At 37.1% G+C, this 21593-nt stretch overlaps 1 protein-coding gene across 1 annotated transcript in view; it reads left to right on the forward strand.

Moving 5' to 3' along the window:
* Positions 1-18341, forward strand: part of LOC125253992 (voltage-dependent calcium channel subunit alpha-2/delta-1) — a 149185-nt gene extending 130844 nt beyond the window's left edge. The window contains 6 exon segments of the mRNA XM_048168298.1: positions 35-87; positions 182-237; positions 4457-4583; positions 11765-11877; positions 14438-14520; positions 17730-18341. Of these exon segments, the coding sequence (XP_048024255.1) occupies positions 35-87; positions 182-237; positions 4457-4583; positions 11765-11877; positions 14438-14520; positions 17730-17846 (549 nt within the window). The 3' untranslated portion in view covers positions 17847-18341.
* The last annotated feature ends 3252 nt before the right edge of the window (positions 18342-21593 follow it).

A 21593-nucleotide genomic window follows, 5' to 3' on the forward strand; every position in this document is an offset into this window, starting at 1 on the left:
GTAGCATCTATATTTGTGTGTTTGTTTTTGGCAGCCAACGATAGCAGATATGCTAACTGTAGGCTGGTGGGCCTCCACTGCGGTCTGGTAAGAAGAGATGCCTCTCACTGAAATATTGACTGATGAAGAATAGCAGAGTGTGGTGGATGTTCTTATTTGTTTGTCACTGTCTCTCTCTTAGGTCAGTTTTGCAGCAGCTCCTTCTCAGTCTGACTCTCCCAAATGTCATGGGGACAGGTATGTTTAAGTATTTAAGTGATGGAATTCTAGCTCATCTTTCTGCATTCAAGGACCTTTGGATATTTTAAGTCGAGAAACTTTTCTATGCAATTAAATTTAAGCCTTTAAAAAAATGTAACTAATATATTTCAGTCTTGTTTTACAAACTTAAATTTATTTAGTTATGGCTACTAGATGCATTGAAAATGTGAAGGACTGAGTGGGATGCTATATTAATAATACACTGCGTTCCAAATTATTATGCAAGAGACAAATCAGTAAGATTTCTGTACAATAAACATTCAGATTTTAGTTTTTCTAAGAAAATGTTTGTTCGTTTATTTATCCATGTGTTTTTAGATAACTGGTGTCAATCTCAGACAAAATAATTCGCCAGATCTATGGAAACCCTACTTAGAGGTTGTTCCACATTATTAAGCAAGTCACAGTTCTCATGCAATATGGGGAGGAAGAAAGATCTTTCTGAAGATGAAAAGCATGAAATGGTGCAATGTTGTGCAAAAGGCATGAAAACAACTAATACTGTGTGAAACTGAATGGAGATTATCAAATTATCATAAGATTTGTGAGTGATTTAGAGCACAGAAGAACTCGGTCAGATAAAGGCTTATTGAGGAAAGTTCCTGTCAAAAACATTAATTGTATTAGAAGGGCAGCTATAAAAAAAAGCCAATGTTGAGCAGTAAACAGGTATTTGAAGCTGCTGGTGCCTCTGGAGTCTCAAGAAGCTCTCCATGCAGGCTGGCAGTTGTGCATAAAGATGCATTTCAGCCACTCCAAACTAAACCTCACAAAGAGAAACATTTACAGTGGGTGTAGAAATACATGAAGACTCATTTTTAAATAGTTTTATTCACTGACTAATGCCATACTACAATGGATGGTCTAAATGGATGGATTTCTGGATGGTTGGTGAATGGCCACCACGTTCCAACAAGACTGCGTCGTCAGCAAGTAGCTGGTGGGTGATGATTTGGGCTGGAATGCTGGGAAGTGAGATGGAGGGTATTAAAATGACTTTTGCAAGATATGTGGAGCTCATAACTGGCCATTTTCATCTATGGTATAACAACTAGGATAGTGCATAGTACAATGCACTATTGTACAATGCACTATGCACTATCCCATGCTGCAAAAAAACACCACAGCAATAAAACTGTTTGAAAATGTATTTCTACACCCACTGTAAATGTTTCTCTTTGTGAGGTTTGGTTAGTGATGGCTGAAATGCATCTTTACGCACAACTGCCAGCCTGCATGGAGAGCTTCTTGAGACTCCAGAGGCACCAGCAGCTTCAAATACCTGTTTGCTGCTCAACACTGGCTTTTTTTTATAGCTGCCCTTTTAATACAATACATTTTTTTGATAGGAACTTTCATTAATAAGCCTTTATCTGACCAAGTTCTGCTGTGCTCTAAATCACTCACAAATCTTATGATAATTTGATAATCTCCATTCAGTTTCACACAGTATTAGTTGTTTTCATGCCTTTTGCACAACATTGCACCATTTCATGCTTTTCATCTTCAGAAAGATCTTTCTTCCTCCCTATATTGCATGAGAACTGTGACTTGCTTAATAATGTGGAACAACCTCTAAGTAGGGTTTCCATAGATCTGGCGAATTATTTTGTCTGAGATTGATACCAGTTATCTAAAAACACATGGATAAATAAACAAACAAACATTTTCTTAGAAAAACTAAAATCTGAATGTTTATTGTACTGAAATCTTACTAATATGTCAATTGCATAATAATTTGGAACGCAGTGTATATGTGTATATATATATAAACTGAAAGGATTTACTTACTTATTTACACAGCACACGTCTGTGGTGCGTACGGCTCCGACGTAGCCACCAGAGTCGATCGAGTCGATCGCGGCCACTCTAGTCAATGCTTGTGTTGACACTTACGCTTCTCTAAAGATAGGGGCCATTCACATGTTGTGTCTAAAAAAGAGTAAGTTTCCCAATTGATTGTTTCCCAATTGATTTCTAGCCCTTGCATTAGCTCTACTACTAGATATATTTATGGAGATGAGGTATAAAAATCCGCCCTGTACAGCTATGGTCAGCTGTTTGGCTGAGCGCAATGTTTTTTTTAAGACAAAAATGTAAAGATTACAGATTAAAATGTGTGATTAATTTGAGATTAATCACAAGTTAACTCATGACAATCATACGATTAATCGCAATTAAATATTTTAATCGATTGACAGCACTAATATATAATACAGCGCTTGTGTATATATATATATATATATATATATATATATATATATATATATATATATGTGTGTGTGTGTGTGTGTGTGTGTGTATATATATATATATATATATATATATATATATAGGGGTGTAACGATACGCTCAGGTCACGATACGGTACGTATCTCGATACGGAGTTCACGATACAATACGTATCACGATATTTTGAACAAAATGAAACTGAAATTCAAACAAGATTTATTAAAAAAACATGAACATATTTCAATAATTTTCCTTGTTGTACATACAAGATCACATTTTAATAAAATAAATAAATATAAAATTTTAATAAAAACCTTCTGTATTCAAATTAACAGTTGAATAGGGCTGTCTGTCACTGAAAAAAAATGTTAAATTTAACATGAACTTAGAATTATGAATAGGGGCCGTTCACATATCGCGTCTAAAAACGCGTGGAAGGCGCGGCCGCACCGCTTCTCCTTCTTTCCAAAGCGCTTGCACTCCCGTGGCGGCGGTCGTTGCTATGCAACCATGAACTGAGCTCTCCAAGAGGATCAGGATGTTTCTGCAAAGGATAAATGATTTCTAGCCCTTGCATTAGTTTTACTACGAGATATATTGATGGAGATAAGATATAAAAACCACCATGTACAGCTATGATCAGCTGTTCGGCTGAGCTTTTGATGTTTTGTTACGGAAAGGCCATAGCTGATCGGTTATTCTTGTCACACGACCTGCGGTGCGCTTGCGGCATTCTGAGAAGTTGAGAATTGCATGCGCGTCGCGACCGCGTTGATCCCATTATGAGCGCGCCTGCCGCGCGGCTACATTTGAAAATAATAACTGACTTGCACGCGGAAAAGACGCAATATGTGAACGGCCCCACAGAACTTCTTAAAGCAAAGCATCGCAAGCGTCTTCTGCTTTTCTGTGAGCACAGCTGTTGCTGTGCACTGCGGTGAAAGAAAGCCACGACTTTTCTCACGCGACCATGCAAGAGACTGACATGAGAAACGTTTAAACCTGCTTGCAAGATTCAATGTGTGCCCGAAACACTTACTGAACTAGAGAGCTGATTGAGACACACCATCTACGATAAATCGTTACACCCTAATACTTATAGTAATTTAAAAATGTGGTTGCATTGGATCTGGACAGGAAGGATAACTCTGGGAGTTGGAAGGGGTGTGTCGCGATTCTGCCTTCTCACATCGCGATACAGGTTCGTGGACCTGCGTATCGCGATTTCGGTTTCATATCGCATATCGTTACAGCCCTAATATATATATATATATATATAATATACAGTACTACAGTGCACTCTAAAAAATGCTAGGTTAAAAACAACCCAAGTTGGGTTGAAAATGGACAAATCCAGCAATTGGGTTGTTTTAACCAAGCAGCTGGGTTAAATGTTTGCCCAACCTGCTGGGTAGTTTTACTATCAGATTGGACTTCTTTCAGAGGGAGAGGAGAGATCACGCATCATGTTAGTTTTCTTTATTTTGCAAAAAGCACATCATTTTGTTTTTACTCTGGTTGTACACAAATAAAAGAAGATATTCTATAGTTTAGTTTCAATTGATATATTACTTATGTCTCTATGACAAAAAATGACAGAGTATTTTAAGTCTGTTTTGCTGCAATGTGAAAAAAAATCCTGCCGGCGCATTTCCCGACTCCAGAGAGTTATCTCAATTATTATTTAAAAATTACTGTATTGCTTGCTTAAAATTAACCCAAAACATGCTGGAAATGAACATTTATTAATATGTTTAATGAATAATAATTAAACAATAAACATTCATTAAATTAAATTCAATTAAATTCAATTAAATTCAATTAAATTGATGCAGTAATTTTACAACTAAATCTAACAAGCATCCAAAATTCATTTTGTTAGTGTTCTTGATATGTAGGCTGTTGATCCGCATGTGTGTTTTGATATTTACAGTATGCGGATGGTGTGTTTGTGTGTTTTCAGCATACTCGGAGGATGACCTCTCGGATGCGTTCTCCAAAGAGAGCTGTATCACCGAACAGACTCAGTATTTCTTTGAGAACGAGAACAAATCTTTCTCTGGAGCTATGGACTGTGGAAACTGCTCCAGGTGAGGACTGTTTTTATGTTTGTATGTACATAAATCCATCCGCATTCCCTCCAACCGTGTGTGTGTGGGAGTGCGTGTGAGCATGTGCAGATGATGTCAGTGCTTTCTTTCTGTCTCTTCCTGGATAATTGCTCATCCCGGTAAGTCATCCCTCCAAGGACCGAGCAGCTTAGCTTTCCTTCTCTTTTCCCTTCCAGCCCCTCATGCTCTAGATCCGTCCGACGTCCAGCCGGCTGTAAATCCCGCCGGCCGTGCTGTTTAATGTAACGCCGCTAAAGCAAAACGTGTTGGGGTTGGTGGGGGCGCTCGGCCTGACAGAAACTCTATGCCTTTTTTACGAGCCCCACGTGTGACTCTGCGTACGATAGTTTTTCTTCCATGTTAACTACTTTAGACATGTAAAGTTTAACAAGAGCCATAAAGAGAAATCCATTTGTGAGATCTCAGGAGCTCAAGACCTGAGCTTCGGCATATGTAATTCAATCTCGCTCGCAGAGACATCAACACCAGCTCAGTCTAAAGGAACGCATGTACTGATGAGAGAACTGCTGGACTTGTCAGCACAAGGATGGCTTGAACAGAACATCAAGGAGACTACAGCAAATTAGGCTTTTTTTCCATTATTAAAGTAATATTTCTTCAGATTTTTGCATTAGTTATCTGAGGTCTGCTTGTATTCTTTCAGCCCTACAGATCTTTTTGGATGACAACCCCTCCTCAGAGGTTATATAATGCCTCTGTTTCAAAACCTAGTGTGCTGCCTTGCTATCTACTGCCTACATAGACACTAGGGTTGGATCAATATTGAAATTTTGGCTTCAGTACAGTACCATACTCTGGTCCTGTGTTATCGATACTAAATTTACACTTTAAGCAACAAATAAACAGCTTTGGCCAACTGGCAAACAGCAAGAAGTATCAGTAGATTTGATAATTTAATGTTAGTAAATCATTATTCATTTTTAAAGAAAAAAATAAGTAAAAGTTTATTTTGTTTTTTCCTACAGAATACTTCTTTCTATCTTTTTGCATCAAAACATACAATTTAAACACTGAAATAGCAAACTGAAAATATATCAATATAATGCTTTCACAGCTGTCTGCTGGTGCACAATAATATTTGTACTAAAATTTTATTTTGTTGCGATTCGATGATAATTAATTTCTACCATATAAAGAGTGTAATATATATGTTATTTTGTGAAACTACCATTCAAAAGTTTGGGATCAGTGCGATTAAAAAAAAAAAGTTTTTCAAAGAAGTCTCAATAAAAATACAGTAAAAACACTAATATTTTGAAAATATTATTACTATTTAAAATAACTTTTTAATTTATGGTAGCCAACATTTGAAGTGGATCAAAACCTTTCATCAAAGTTGTCCTTCTTTGGACAACTTAGTTCTTAGGACAACTTTGATAAACTTATTTGATCCACTTCAAATGTTGATGTTACATGTCCGCTGTTTTGTGTTTCTTAGTTTGACCTAGTTTTCCCCATTCAGTTTGATTACACATTTCCATCACCTTTGTCCTGTTAATTACCTTGTTAAGATCCTTTGTTTGCACATGCATTTATACTCTGTTCTCCCTCATTCTTTGTCTGTTCTCGCCTATGTTAAGGTGCATTATGTCTGCTTCCCTGAGTTCTCCTGTTGTATATGCTTAGATTAAAGACTATATTGTTTGAATCTTCGTCTTCATGCGCATCCTGCCAGCAATCGTGACAGTTGACTACTGTAATATATATTTATTCTTGTGATGGCAAAGCTGAATTTTCAGCATCATTACTCCAGTCTTCAATCTCATGTGATCCTTCAAAAATCATTCGGATATGCTGATCTGGGGCTCAATAAACGTTTCTTATTACAAATGTTGAAAACAGTTGTGCTGCTTAATATTTTTACAATTTTTAGCATTTTTTCATGGATAGAAAGTTTAAAAGAATTTATTTCTAATAGAAATATTTTATAACATTTTTTTTACTGTTACTTGATCAATTTAATGCATACTTGCTGAATGTATTAATTTATTTAAAAAAAAAAAACAACAAAAAAAAAAAAACTTTTGAATGGTAGTGCATATTCTGGACTTGATTTATAGATAAATTACAGGATGAAACAACTGTCAAATTCAGTAAATACCTTAAACATATTTAAAGTCCCCCTGAAATCAAAATGTATTTTTTTTTAGCTTTTAGTATGAATATGTTAGCCTTAAAGCAGAACTAAGTAACTTTTTTTACCTTCATAAAACGTTTTCTAAGTCCTTACGATGGTTAATTGACTTGTAGTGGTGTGTTTGAGGCGAGCACTAACCCCATCTGGCACGTCTATGCCAGAATACAGCTTTTGCAAGTTGAGCTGCACCGACCCGAAACAATCTCGCCTCATGTTCACGTTCACGCGAGAGTGACAAAATGCTTTACGGTAATTCAAAAACAATGTATATATTATGACTTTATAAGACAGTTTCGAAAATTACCCATCTCCATCGAGTGTACTGTATTTGCAAATTACCCACCTCCTCTTTCTTGTACTGTATTTGCAAAACTACTGCGCTGGTGAGCGTTGTAGTTGTTGTAGTCCAGAGCTGCGCTTGGAGTATTTACGACAGTGTGATTCACTGAAGGAAACTGTAGGGGGAGCTTCGCAAATCTTACTGAGTTCCGCTTTAATGTTATGAATAAGCTGGTGTGTTCCAAAACAATGACACAATTTGCATTTAGGAGATACAAGCATTCAAAACTTAATCTCTCACTTCCGCTAAAATGGATCACAGATTTTCATGACATCACATCACACTTCACCTTCGCATCAAATCTTCTGTCCAATCAAATGCTTTCTAGAATCTGAAGCCCCGCCCCCTCCTACACTCTCGGTCATTTATTCACACATTTTACTAGTTTTTACATGGCGAATGGCACATAGTGCACTATATAGAATAGGGAACGATTTAGACAGTGTAAATATGCTTTCCCTTGACGCAAATGAAGTCCGTTTTCGCATTAGTATAACGTGAACTGCCGCAGCGGGAGCACAGCCTGCTCTGGCCCAGGGCCACAAGAGCACAGAGCAGATCATTGGCGCGAGTCGGCTTAGACCATGAAAGTTCCATGAAGACCATGAAATTCTGCACATAATGCTATATTTTAAAGCAGGGGTCCCCAAACTTGTTCCTGGAGGGCCGGTGTCCTGCAGAGTTTAGCTCCAACTTGCATCAGCATGCCTTCCTGGAAGTTTCTAGTATGCTTAGTAGGACCTTAATTAACTGCTTCAGGTGTGTATGATTAGGGTTGGAGCTAAACTCTGCAGAGACACTGGCCCTTCAGGAGCAGGAATAGTGACCCCTGTTTTAAAGTGATATAGAGGAGATTAGGAGGATAATCGGTTAGATATTAAAAGGAAAGTACTGAGTTCTGGCCGAACTGTGATATAAACAAAACGCTATTGGCTATTTTTAAAAAAGTGGTGGGGCTGTATGCAGGGCTTGACATTAACACCCGCCAACCCGCCAAATGCGGGTAGATTTCAGCTGTGGCGGGTAAGACAGCCACTCCCACTAGCCACTTTGGCGGGTTGAATATAATTTCAGTTTACAGCCAAATAATCGTCGAAGATCGTCGTAGCACAAAATTACAATCCAATCACACAATTCGTTATTTAGGCTACGAGCAGTTAGTGAATGAGGGATAGGCGGAATTGCGCTGAATGACACAACACAAGCGCTCTGTCGCGCGCGCGATCAGTTCTCCTCGCGCCTGAATAGTTAAACAGTGCACACAGATGTCTAAATGTCCATCGTGTGGAGTATCTCGCGTGAATACAGTCGGTTATGGCTTAAGTGGACGTAAACAGGTGGGTAATAACTGGATATGCGTCAGTTACGTCCATGCATTCAGCAGCCCAATTAAATACCTGTCTGTCATTAATGTTAATCAAGCAACAAAAGATGTTAAATAATCTGAAAAAAGATTATTTTTCATTTACTATTGTTTTTGTAATTTGCTTCTTTGTTCTTTTATATAGCCTAACACAAATAACTTATACAATTTCTCATATTAGCCCATGCTCATATTGTCCACCTCTTGCCCACCTGTACATACCAGCTGATATACATTGTAGTCTTGATTTGGGTGGTCAATCTGCATGTAAAAGTTTGAAAGGGTTTTAAATCTTCTAAATCAAGTAAAATGACTCAAAATAAAGTAATTTAAGCATAACAAAGTCAACTTTAATCATATAAAATGTAATTTACCAACATCAAAATTGTGGCCAGTGAAAATGCTGAGTGGCTAGTAACTTTGGAAAACCACTAGCCACAGTGGCTGGTGAGCAAAAAAGTTAATGTCAAGCCCTGGCTGTATGATATATCACCCTGTCTTCCTGTTTCAGTTGATATTACGTCAACACATTGAATAATGCTGCGCATTCCAAGACACTTCAGCAGGCCTTTAAAGGTGCCGTAGAACGTGTTTTCAAAAGATATAATATAAGTCTAAGGTGTTCCCTGAATGTGTCTGTGAAGTTTCAGCTCAAAATACCACATAGATTTTTTTTTTTTATTCATTTTTTTAACTGCCTATTTTGGGGCATCATTAAATATGCGCTGATTCAGGCTGCGGCCCCTTTAAATTCTTGTGCTCCCGCCCATGGAGCTTGCGCTTGCCTTTAACAGCATAAACAAAGTTCACACAGCTAATATAACCCTCAAAATGGATCTTTACAAAGTGTTCGTCATGCAGCATGTCTAATTGCGTAAGTATGGTATTTATTTGGATGTTTACATTTGATTCTGAATGAGTTTGATAGTGCTCCGTGGCTAAAGCTAACATTACACACTGTTGGAGAGATTTATAAAGAATGAAGTTGTGTTTATGAATTATACAGACTGCAAGTGTTTAAAAAATGAAAATAACGACAGTCTTGTCTCCGTGAATACAGTAAGAAACGATGGTAACTTTAACCACATTTAACAGTACATTAGCAACATGCTAACGAAACATTTAGAAAGACTATTTACAAAGATCACTAAAAATATCATGTAATCATGGATCATGTCAGTTATTATTGCTCCATCTGCCATTTTTCGCTATTGTCCTTGCTTGCTTACCTAGTCTGATGATTCAGCTGTGCACATCCAGATGTCCTGCCCTTGTGTAATGCCTTGAACATGAGCTGGCATATGCAAATATTGGGGGCGTATATATTAATGATCCCGACTGTTATGTAACAGTCGGTGTTATGTTGAAATTCAACTGTTTTTCGGAGGTCTTTTAAACAAATGAGATTTATGTAGGAAGGAGAAAACAATGGTGTTTGAGACTCACTGTATGTCATTTCCATGTACTGAACCCTTGTTATTTAACTATGCCAAGGTAAATTCAATTTTTAATTCATATATTAGGGTGGACTTTCTTTGGGTGGTTTTTGATAAAATGTTTAACCTTTAAAAGACAATGATTGGCACCAAATATTTGGCAGATCCGATTTTATTAACCACTGCCACATGTGGGTTAAACACTGTTGTGCAAGTATAGTTGGTCCATGCATGTGAACCGTGACTGTTCACGAGTGCTGCAAATATTAAACCAAAAAAATAGTCAAAGCTGATTAACATAAAGGGTTGGAGGCACCTGGGCCATAACAGATAAGGTAAAACAACATACATATGTATGTACAATCGCATGTCGTTCTCCGATGAGTAAATGACTCATAGAGTCTTTTGCTATTTTGCATCCGGAAGTTGGCTACGAGTAGATATTGGCGCTGCTTCTCGTCCTTTGTCAGGACTTGATTGTAGTCCTCTATGAAGGAAGGACATGACCTGTAGCCAAGTATACTCAGAATTTGTGCTCTGCATTTCAGGCATCCAAGTGCACACACAGCGGTAAGTATTGAACACACACCGTGAACCCTTTTTTTGCTGCGGCACCCAGGAGAAATTGGGGGTTCCGTGCCTTGCTCAAAGGCACCTCAGTCATGGTATTGAAGGTGGATAAGGGCACTGTTCATTCACTAATATACATATATAATATTTGTCTAACACAAAAGAAAATATTTTGAAAAATTCTTCTGTGACACACAAAAAATATATATGTATTGAAGAATTTCAACACTTTTTTTTTTTCCATATAATGAAAGTCAATGCGATCCAAAACAACATTGGACCTCATTGACTTTCATTATATAGACCAAAACAGTTGAAACATTTGCAGAAGAAAGAAAGTCATACACATTTGATGCAACATGAGGGTGAGTAAATGATGACAGAATGTTCATTTTTGGGTGAACTATCCCTTTAAAATACTGTCTAGGAATGCAGCTCACTAGGTTTTGGAACATCGCTATAGTTTCTCACAGGATGTTTTTCATGGAGACCACATAAACCCACCTGAAACACTCCTCTGCGCTCTTATAACCTCTCCTGCTCTCATGAATAAAGCATTCCTCAGAGGGCAGACAGATGTGAGCCACTGAACTTTAGGACTCCATGCTTCTCTGTGATCAAGCGCTCCGTGTGTGTGTGTGCATATGTGTTTGCATGAGTGTGACCCCAATGGCCGCTATGATCTGAGGCTCGTTATGCACCGCCGAGCATGCTGGGTAGCAGTAAACAGCCTGTGATTACTGAGAGAGCAGGTGATGTGTAACACAGAGCTTTTAACGCACACATCCCTATATGTACGTTTACATGCGCACAGGCCAGTGCAAAAACCTGTGTCACTCTGTTTTAAGGAGAGGGAGGGGAGCCATAAAAGAGAACAAGAGAACGCTATAAAGAAAACTCATGGCTGAAACTCATTCGGTGATGACAGTACGTAACAAGCTGCCAACCGACGCAGATTTCCAATATAATACACTCATCTCTTGTTACACTTACTAAAGACTTCCACACATGTGGGGACGGTTTTGGATATGTAATACATGTATAATTGATTCCTGACAAAGAGCTTATGCTGATTTATGCGTAATGTTTTGAGTGTGCAGACTGCCGTTTATACCTTCTTGCTTATGTTTACTGTTCCTTCAGTTAAATGTCATATATGAGTGGTCTTGCTGAGGCTTATGTCTGCTTAGTTTAGAGATGTATAAACCATAATACCTGTCTGATGATACAAGCTGTTCCTGTGAGAATTGTGTTTGTGTAATCACTTTGCTGTTTATTTTTTTTTTCTCCAAGAATGTACCGGGCGGAGAAGCTCCCTAACACGAATTTGGTATTTTTGATCTCTGACGCAAAGAGTTCCTGCCTCTCATGCGATCCCAAACCACTGAGACAAGCCGAACAGCCCTGTATCCTTCTAATTACACATTGTTTCTTACAACGACTTCTTGTTCATGGGTTTGATTCTTAGGGAGAGCACAAATTGATCATTTTTCTTTTTTCTTTTTTTTTTTTTGAGAGAGAGAAAAACATTTTGCTCACCAATGATGCATTAAATTGATCAAAAATGACAAAGACTTAATAACTTCCAAAATGATGCTGTTCTTTTGAACTTATTCATCAAAAAATCCTGAAAAAAGTATCACAGTTTAAACAAAAATATTAAGCCGTACAACTGTTTTCAACAATGATAATAATAAGAAATGTTACTTTAACACCAAATCAGTATATATAATGATTTCTGAAGGATCATGTGACACTGAAGACTGGAGTAATGATGCTGAAAATTCAGCTTTGCCATCATAGGAATATATTACATTTTAAAATGTATTAAAATAGTAAACAGTTCTTTTAAATTGTAATAATATTTCACCACATTACTGTTTTACTGTATTTTAAAATAAATAAATGTAGCCTTGGTGAGCATAAGAGACTTAAAAAAAAATCTTGCATAAAGAATGACACTTTTTTTTTTTCTTTTCTTTTTTTTTTTAGTGGTTTCTAAAAGCCACTATATATCCTTCAAGCCAAATCAAAAAAACAAACTGGTGTGATGTAATTTTGAACAAAATCAGGCCAAAACAGAGTTCATATTGTGTTCAATTCAGGAGTTCGAAACAGCTTGCCAAAACAAACTTTCAAGAAAAGTTGGCTCTTGTTGGTAAACCACATCATACTACCATTGGTCTGTGGCGATTATGTAATAGGTAGCTGTGGCTCCGCCTGCTTTGACATGGAAATCTTCTCCGGGTTATTTCTTCTGTTCAGTCCATCGAGGTCAGATGTCTGCAAGTAAAAGCATGAATACACTGGAGACCCGATTTATTAAAGCAATAAGCCGCGTGAAGCCATGGTTTATAACAGCTAAGGGGTGTTGTTTGGCATGATGCAGAGCGGAGTGCCTAAAACCCCCTTAGCTGTTATAAATTCACTGTAAACCATGACTTTATGGGGATTATTGCTTTTATAAAACGGTTACCACACAATACAAATATTAAAGTAAAAAAATATGTATCAATGGAACTTTCCTAAAGTAAAATCACTAAAAGCCTTCCTTCCGCTGGAAAAATAGTCCCTGACCTTGAACAGCAACAGCAAGTTACATTTATTACGCCTCTAGATAGTGGAAAAGATTGTCTTTATGAGCAAGTCACTCAGTCGCAAAGACTTTTATAATGACACTTGTTGTGAACACGGAACAAGACGCAAATGACAAATGCTTTGACTAGTGCTGTCAGTGTCAGCAGGGCACGGGAAAACCCATTAAATGTTAAAAGGACAAGATCGCAGTGGACATTCAAACTGATTTTTTATTATGAACATAGGACTAACCTGAAAGAAATTGCTAAATCTGAATGCAGGTAATACACTCTATCTCTCTCACAGTACTCTTCTACACAATGCGGTAAGCTGAACAAAATCAGTTGAGAACAAACAAATGTTTACGTTGCTAAGACACATGCACATTCATTGGCGCAGCGATACTTATGTAATGCGGTCAGCTGTATGTTTTCCAAATTTTACAACGGCATCAAACACGGCTCAACCAATCAGAATCAAGGGCCGGAAATATCCGTTTTATAAAGTAGAAATAGAAGTTGTAATTCTAATTGAAAGAGACACTGACACAGTTTTTTTCATGTTTAATACTGTTAAGCTCTTGCTTTAAAGCAAACTATTGTATAAATTAACGTTACGTGACTTTACTGGAGTACTGAATTGCATAGCTCGTGCAAACATATCCACATCACTATGATCAGATGCTTTCTTAACTGCTGTTTTCTCACTGCTGTCATTTTTGTTGTTTATTTTGTTGTTGAAAGGAAAGCGTGCAGCACATATTTAAATATTCATCTAAAAGCTGCTCTTAGCAGCATGGGTGGAGTCAGGATGTTCGCTAACAGTAGCTCTAATATTTAAAACTTCTTTTTACCCCTAAGGCCGTGTGTCCACCAAAGCGTTTTTAGCCAGCTGAAAACGCTAGGCGCTCTACTTAAAACGCCCGTCTGTGAGCGCTTGAGAGCGCTTCTGCAGCGTAGCGTTTTTTTCCTATGTAGACACTTTGTTGCTATGATACGGAATATCAGTTGGCCGGTGTTGTATTTGTCCCGCCCCTCCTCCACTCTGATTGGATGGCTGGCTAAAAAGTGACAGTGATGAGCACAGCGTTTTACACAAAGTTGAACGTTCTTCAACTCGAGGCGACCAGTAAAAAAACGCCGAGCTCTCAGCGCTTGAGCGTGAAAAAGACGCTCAGCGCCTCGTTGCGCTCCTGGCGTTTAAAAAACGCGGCGCTCCCATTGAAAACAATTGAAAAAGTACGCTAGCAGCTGGAAAAAACGCTCTGGTGGACACACGGCCTAAGTGAAGAATGAAAGGAAATTTGCCATGAGTATATCAGGGCCTTAAGATTGAGATAATTCCATTTGTTTTGAAGTTCCAGCTATTGTCCTTATAGATTTCTTTCAGCTACTGGTCCTGACCCATGTGTGCTGGCCCAGACCCCTCGGTACAGAAAAGGGCCGGACGTCTGCTTCGACAACAACGCAGATGTAAGTTAAAACCATAATGGGCAAAACTCAAAAATGCATCTTCATCATTCACTGCTTTTTTTTTCTCCTTTTTTTAAAGCTAACATTAATTTCTTTCTGTTTGCACATTGAATGCTCATTGGCTGCTCATCATGCCTGTCACTGCTAGGATGAGCCTTTGTGTCCAATCAGTGGCTCGTCTTCTTTGACCTATTACCCGTCCATCATTTTGCTGCTGCTTCTGCTTTGTGTTTGATGGTCAGTTTTTTCTCGTTGTTTTGCTGCCATTCATATTTCAGATAGTTTCCTATATAGTGTGGCAAAAATTTCTTTGTGTGTTCTCAACCCCATTTTAATTGTAGCATGCTAGACTTTCGTTAAAATGCTCTATATTGTTTACTCAGTGCCTCGAAATGGACCTAGAGGCAGGACGCCACTGCTTTCCTCTTGCTGTGAAAGTAGGAAGTGCATTTTCAGCTAGTTCCCTGAGAGATTTTCTGTGGAATAAACATAGGAAGCTCCAGATGTGTTTCCGTCCTTTTGACAGCATCATTGATAATACGCCCCTATGCCTCTCAAACCTGGGGTATCCCAGGACTTTCATTGGCACGCCCTCCACGCACATATAGAATGCAAGCCTTGTTTCAGAAGACCAGCAGAGTCGTGAATTATTTCTACAGCAGGACTTTTTGCATGCATGCCATTGATTTGATTCATTCCTTTTCAGTTCAGCCAAAGCATGTTTTGATAATCACTTTTCAATTCACATAGACATGTCTTTTGACTCTTCTGTCTTTTGTCTATGGATCTATTTAGTTTAACTTGATGTACTAAAATAACTGAAATAAAAATGAAAAATAACGAAACATATTTTTAAAAAACAATAACGGTTACACTTTATTTTAAGGTGTCCGTGTACTTACTATAGGATTAGGGTTTGGTTTGGTTTAGGGTTAATTATGCATAATTTATACTTATTACTACAGTAACCACATGTAACGTGCAACAAGGACACTGTAAAATAATGTGTTACCACAATAACTAATAAAAATAATTCAACATGTAAAAAACTATAATAGTATCCCAGTAGCTATGTTTCCATCCAAAGGTGCAAATTTAACTAATGCGCAAAATTGGAATATTGCATAAAACATTTGCGAATAAAGCTGCATTTCCATCCCATGTGTTCAAGATCATCACTTGCTGGGATATTGGAGCAAAATATCTGTAATAAAAATGAAAGTTGCTGCAAGCTGTGGATCTTTTATCCTTTATCATAAATGACTTGCATCTCAGAGCGCGCAGACGAGACGCAATAAACGCTGTCATGTTATCTTGTGTTCAGATGCCTGGTGTTTGGGAACGCAGTCATGTGAGACACTTCTGGGAGGTCATTATACCAAGTCATTCTGATGACAGACTTTTGGCTCAGGCATTTCAGAATGATCAAACCAACATTTGAGATGCTGTGCAATGAAATTGGTCCACTAGTCAGTCCAGTTATCCAATCGCATCCACTGTTGAGGCCAAGTTTTGTGAGTGTCTTGTTGCACGTCGAGGGATTTATTCAGTAAATGTGTTTCCATCGTACTTTATGCACGTCTTCTTATTAGATACTTCTTTATCCCAGAATGCCCATAAAATAGGTGGATGGAAACATAACTAATGATACTAAAGAACCGAAAACTGGACCAAGCTGGTCATTTTTTATTATTAAAGGATTAGTTCACTTTCAAATTAAAATTTCCTGAGAATTTACTCACCCCCATGTCATCCAAGATGTTCATGTCTTTATTTCTTCAGTCGAAAAGAAATTAATGAAAACATTCAGCTTTTGATGAAAACATTGCAGGATTTTTCTCCATATAGTGGACTTCAATGGAGCCCAAATGGTTGAAGGTCAAAATTACAGTTTACAGCGATCCCAGATGAGGAATAAGGGTCTTATCTAGAGAAACCATTGCTCATTTTCTAAAAAAAAAACAAAAAAAAAATGTATATGTTTTTACCATAAATGCTCATCTTGAACTAGCTTTTTTCTTCTTCTCTATTTGATTTCCAGCAGTTTAGACACTGCTAAGTGTATTACTGCCCCCCCACAGGTCAAAGTTTGAAATAAATTGTCATGTATAATATGCTAGCAAAAGATGTTACAAAATAACGCAAGCGAAGGGGGTTAAAAGCATCTTGCCATCAAACATCCCGATTTGTACAAAAAAAATTAAAGAGCGGCAGGTTTGTGTGATACCAGCATTATGTTTATGCTCTCAAACATTAAATGAGTGTTTTTTTTATTTATTTTACTCATGCAAGCAGATCTCCGCAAAGAGGTGTATTATTGAGTCTTAGTTTAATAAGTGATATCTGGTTGCAAAAATAAAATTAATTTAAAAATATATGAATATGTGAAGGGTATATACAGTTATTTTAAACCAATTTATGCTTTAATAACATTGCTCTAATTATTTACAGTAATATAATTTTTACAATCATCTTACTGTCAAAAACACCTAAATGTATAAAAAAAAGCGTAACAGCAAATAATTTACATTTTATTGAGCATGAAAATAATAAAAAAATATATTAAATCTAACTCTAACTTCATGGCAATGAAGCTCAAATCCAGAATTATCAGCCTGCACACTGGTGAAGAAAGAAGTTCTGTCATATGTTATTTATTTACTTTTCCTGCTGTTTTAGGTTTTTGACATAGTATCGTTTAAGTATCGGTATCGTGATATTTAAGTCGGGTATCGTATCGAAGTCAAAATTTTGGTATCGTGACAACACTAATTCTAATAGAGAAGAAGAGAGCTAGTTCAAGATGAGCATTTATTGTTAAAACGTGTGTAATATATATATATATATATATATATATATATATATATATATATATATATAAATTATCAGGAAATTTTAATTTGAAAGTGAACTACTCCTTTAACTTGTTAACAATGTTCTAGATGTTTGATTACCTTGGGTCTCAGCTGAGGATTTTCTTGTAGTATTTAATTTTATTTCAGCATTATTTAAATTAAATTTCTAATATTAGTTTTAGTTACCGGTTAAAGCTGTTAGACCACATTTAACCAGCAACAAACCAGATGCCATGTTTCAAAAATCACTTAGAAACCCTTAAGCTGCTTCATCTGAACTGAAATGTTCTGACTACAGTATGTACTTATGTTTGTGTGAGGTTGAAGTCTCTAACATCTCTGTATTGACCGCAGGAGGACGCGACTGACTGTGGTGGTGGCTGCAGTTTGAGTCCGTCTCTCTGGCCGATGTTGGCTCTTCAGCTCCTTCTACTCTGGCTGCTTACCGGAACCGGAACATATTTGTCCTGACCAGAGTGAATCTACAGACTAGAGAAAAAAACAAAACAAATACTGACTGAACTGCTTAATATACAGACCACAACATAACCACACTTTGACTATACAATCTAAGATATTCCGTTAGTCAACTCAAAACTATTTGACTAACACAGATACAGAACTCTACTGTAAAATTGACACGGCTCATCAACTCACTGCCAAATTCTGTCCTCTCAGACCGACCAGAAACAGCAACACAGTCAGACACGAGAGACAGATATATGCTCTTATTTTTTTATTTTATTTATTTATTTTTTGACCTCGGAACAGAACCGCATTACGATCACAAAAAATGATTCATGCAAAACGTTTAGTGCCACAAACAGGCTAATATAATGTGGTCTGAGACGGCTCCCAGCACCGGCCTGGATCTGAAGCAGGGTTTAGCGGTACAGGAAAGACTGTTCAGCTCTGGAGCTCATTATGAATACAGCTCGAAGTGAGCTTTGCACCAGTAGTAGGTCAGTGATGTCACACCCAAGCCCTTTAGGCCCATAGAGGGCTGTTTTTCTTGTTTTATGTTCATTGATTTCTTTGGTATGTGCAATAGGGGAAATCTCATGAAGAAATTTGTAGGTCACATTTCACCCCCAAATGATGCAGAATATTTTCAAATGTGATTTATTTTCAGCATCATTACTCCAGTCTTCAGTGTCTCATGATCCTTCAGAAAACATTCTAATATAATGATTTGGTGCTCAGGTAACATTTTTTAACCATGCATTTTTTTTTTTTTTTCAGGATGGAAAGTTTAAAAGAACAACATAAAATTTTTTGGTGAGCATTTGCTGAATTAAAGTTTTCTTACTGACTCTTTTTTACTTTTCTTATATAGTACCTGTTAAAAGTTTTGAAACATTTATTATTTTTGGTAACACTTTAGTATGGGGAACAATTCTCACTTTTAACTAGTTGCTTATTAGCTTGCATATTGGCTGTTTATTAGTACTTATAAAGCACATATTAATGCCTTATTCTGCATGACCATATTCTACATCCCTAAATCCTACTCCATACCTAAACTTAAACGTTACAACAACTACCTTACTAACTATTAATAAGCAGTAAATTAAGAGTTTATTGAGGCAGAAGTCATAGTTAATAGGTGTTCCACATACCAAAGTATTACCCAATTTTTTAATGTTTTTGAAAAAAGTCTCTTATGCTCACCAAGGCTGCATTTATATAATCAAAAATGTGTTAAGCAGCACAACTGTTTTCAACATTGATAATAATAATACGAATATATTTTTTAGGACCAAATCAGCATAATAGAATGATTTCTGGATCATGTGGAGTAATGTTGCTGAAAATTCAGCTTTGCAATGACTGGAATAAATTACATTTTAAAATATATTCAAAAAGAAAACGGTTCTTTTAATTTGTCTTTCATGAGAATAAGTAGCGAGATTTCATTGTCATGAAAATAAAGTCACAAAAAAACACTTACAGGTTAAATTTATACAGAAAATCATTTCATATTTTTATGTCTTTCGATTACGGGATGACGTATGACCTGGACATTTCTTTGCAGTTTTTGTATGATTTTTAATTTGTGCAAATTTCATCGTTATTTTTTCTAACTTGGAGTTCTTTTGTTGCTAATTTTAAACTTCTCTGAGATCACCAGATAACTTTATCATCAAAGATCGACATAACTCTAAGCATCTGATATAATCGTTGGGGGAAAAAAAGTGCCATGTTGAATGTCATGATTCGTTACGGAAAGATTCATTGTGCGATCAAACCACACTTGAGCAGTGCATCATCTGATGCAAAATGCAGACTGCTCCAAAGACTGAACAGGCTCCAATTAGTGTACCGAAGCCTTTTTTGTTGTGTCAGAAGTCACACGCTCACGTCCAAGGGTCCAGAGCATGTCGAATGTGCTTCGTACCCTCCCCGTCCTGTCTTCTGGGCCCCTGCTATCAAACGATTGCGTGTTTTACTGTATGTCATCCAGATACTTCATCTGTCAGATTTTGTTCCAGCATGACAGACATGATATCACAAGCGTGTCAGATATTACATCCACATGTTGAACCACTATGCGAAAACACAGCACATGACAGGTTATAAAAAATGTTAAACCCTGGAGAAATGTGCATTTAAGATGGTTGAATGTATGTTTATTTTATTTATTTATTAGTTTATTATAGAAAGTCTGTGTATGAGATTAGGTGATATCAATCAAAAATATTGCCTATAAGGGAACACTTCCTTTGAATGTTCTGGAAGAAGAACAAATATCAATGGCAATGCCTAGAGCTATAAAAAATGAAATATTTATCCATTCGAATCCAAAGGCCAAGTATCCAGGAATAAAATAATGCTTCTCTCTTCGTTTTTAGAGGTGTTTTAACATTTGACGACTTAAAAGCTTTGTCTATTTTAAAATATAAACTTACAATCAGTGTTTGCATGAGTTCTATGGCTTTTTATTCATGCAAAAAAATAAATTATGATGGCTTTATTAGACTGTATGGAGCTTTATAGATTTTTTTATTTCTTTGTTATAGCCTTTATGATGAGGAGGCTGTTAAAGTGACGTAATTACAGTGATACTATTAAGTGCAACTGAATTTAAAGGTGGAAGGTTCAATGTCGTGGTGATTGCCAAATGAGAATGAAATATAATAAAATGCACGAGATAGATCTAAAATAACGTGTGTGTTTAGTTTACTGGATGTCCGTAAAATATCGCTCGCACCTGTGAGTCCACGTCAGACTTTTTCCTTTGGAATGAGATGAATTTTTCTTTCTATCTTCACTGATGTAGCATTGAGTTACAGACCTAAATATGCAGTGCATTTATGAATCATTACAGACATTTTGGACCCCTCGGAGGCTTTCGGGGTCTGGATTTCTCATCTCAGGCCTGGGGTGGAGGCTGTGGGATGTAACATTTAAATACCTCACTAAACGACGACGTGAGATGTGATTTGATCCAAGAGAGCTGAACTAACTCCCCTCTTTACAAACTATACAGTGTTTAAAACGCCAGTGAAATATATACAAACCCCGCAGAGGCCGTTTCACCGTTTGAACGCAAAATTGATCCCATGCCACGTCCGACAAAGAACATCCGAAAAACATGAAACAGGTTAATGACATGATTATGCTAAAACTAAAAACTCGAAATCTGGCAGTGCCTACACTGTTAGTCAAGAGGAGCGAATTACTTAAAAGTAGCATTCAGCTGGGGATTTTATTGGCTTGCTGCATAAAAAAGTGTTTTCATATGTTCACCATCATGGTGGAGTACAAGAAACTTTTTTAACTTTTAATATTACAAAAAAAAAAAAAAAAATTGCTATGTGGATCCATTGATAAGTAGTGAAAACCACACACTCCACAGTCCAAATCATGAATCCAAAAAAGTTTGAAAATCTGTTTTATTAAAAAAAAAAAAAAAAAAAAAACATTCCACTTTACATAAGAGGGGATAGACAATTTAAGTGTGTTCAGGTTTGCACGGTGCTCCCGCAATGCTCTTTGACATTTCGACCCTCGCATGAAATGTTAGACGTGTATAGACATGCCCCCCTCATGTAAAGAGGAATCGGTTGTGTGTATTTATTGTATGTTTTCTGAATGCTGCTCTCAGCTGCTGTGCTGTCTCATAGGGCTACCATGTGTCTGTGCTACTGAACGTATTTACTGGTGTTGGTGCTCAGTGTGCCGGAAAGTTTTCTCTGAGGTTGCGTTTCTTTTCCT

This window comes from Megalobrama amblycephala, linkage group LG19 (assembly GCF_018812025.1).
Source record: "Megalobrama amblycephala isolate DHTTF-2021 linkage group LG19, ASM1881202v1, whole genome shotgun sequence".
NCBI lineage: Eukaryota > Metazoa > Chordata > Actinopteri > Cypriniformes > Xenocyprididae > Megalobrama > Megalobrama amblycephala.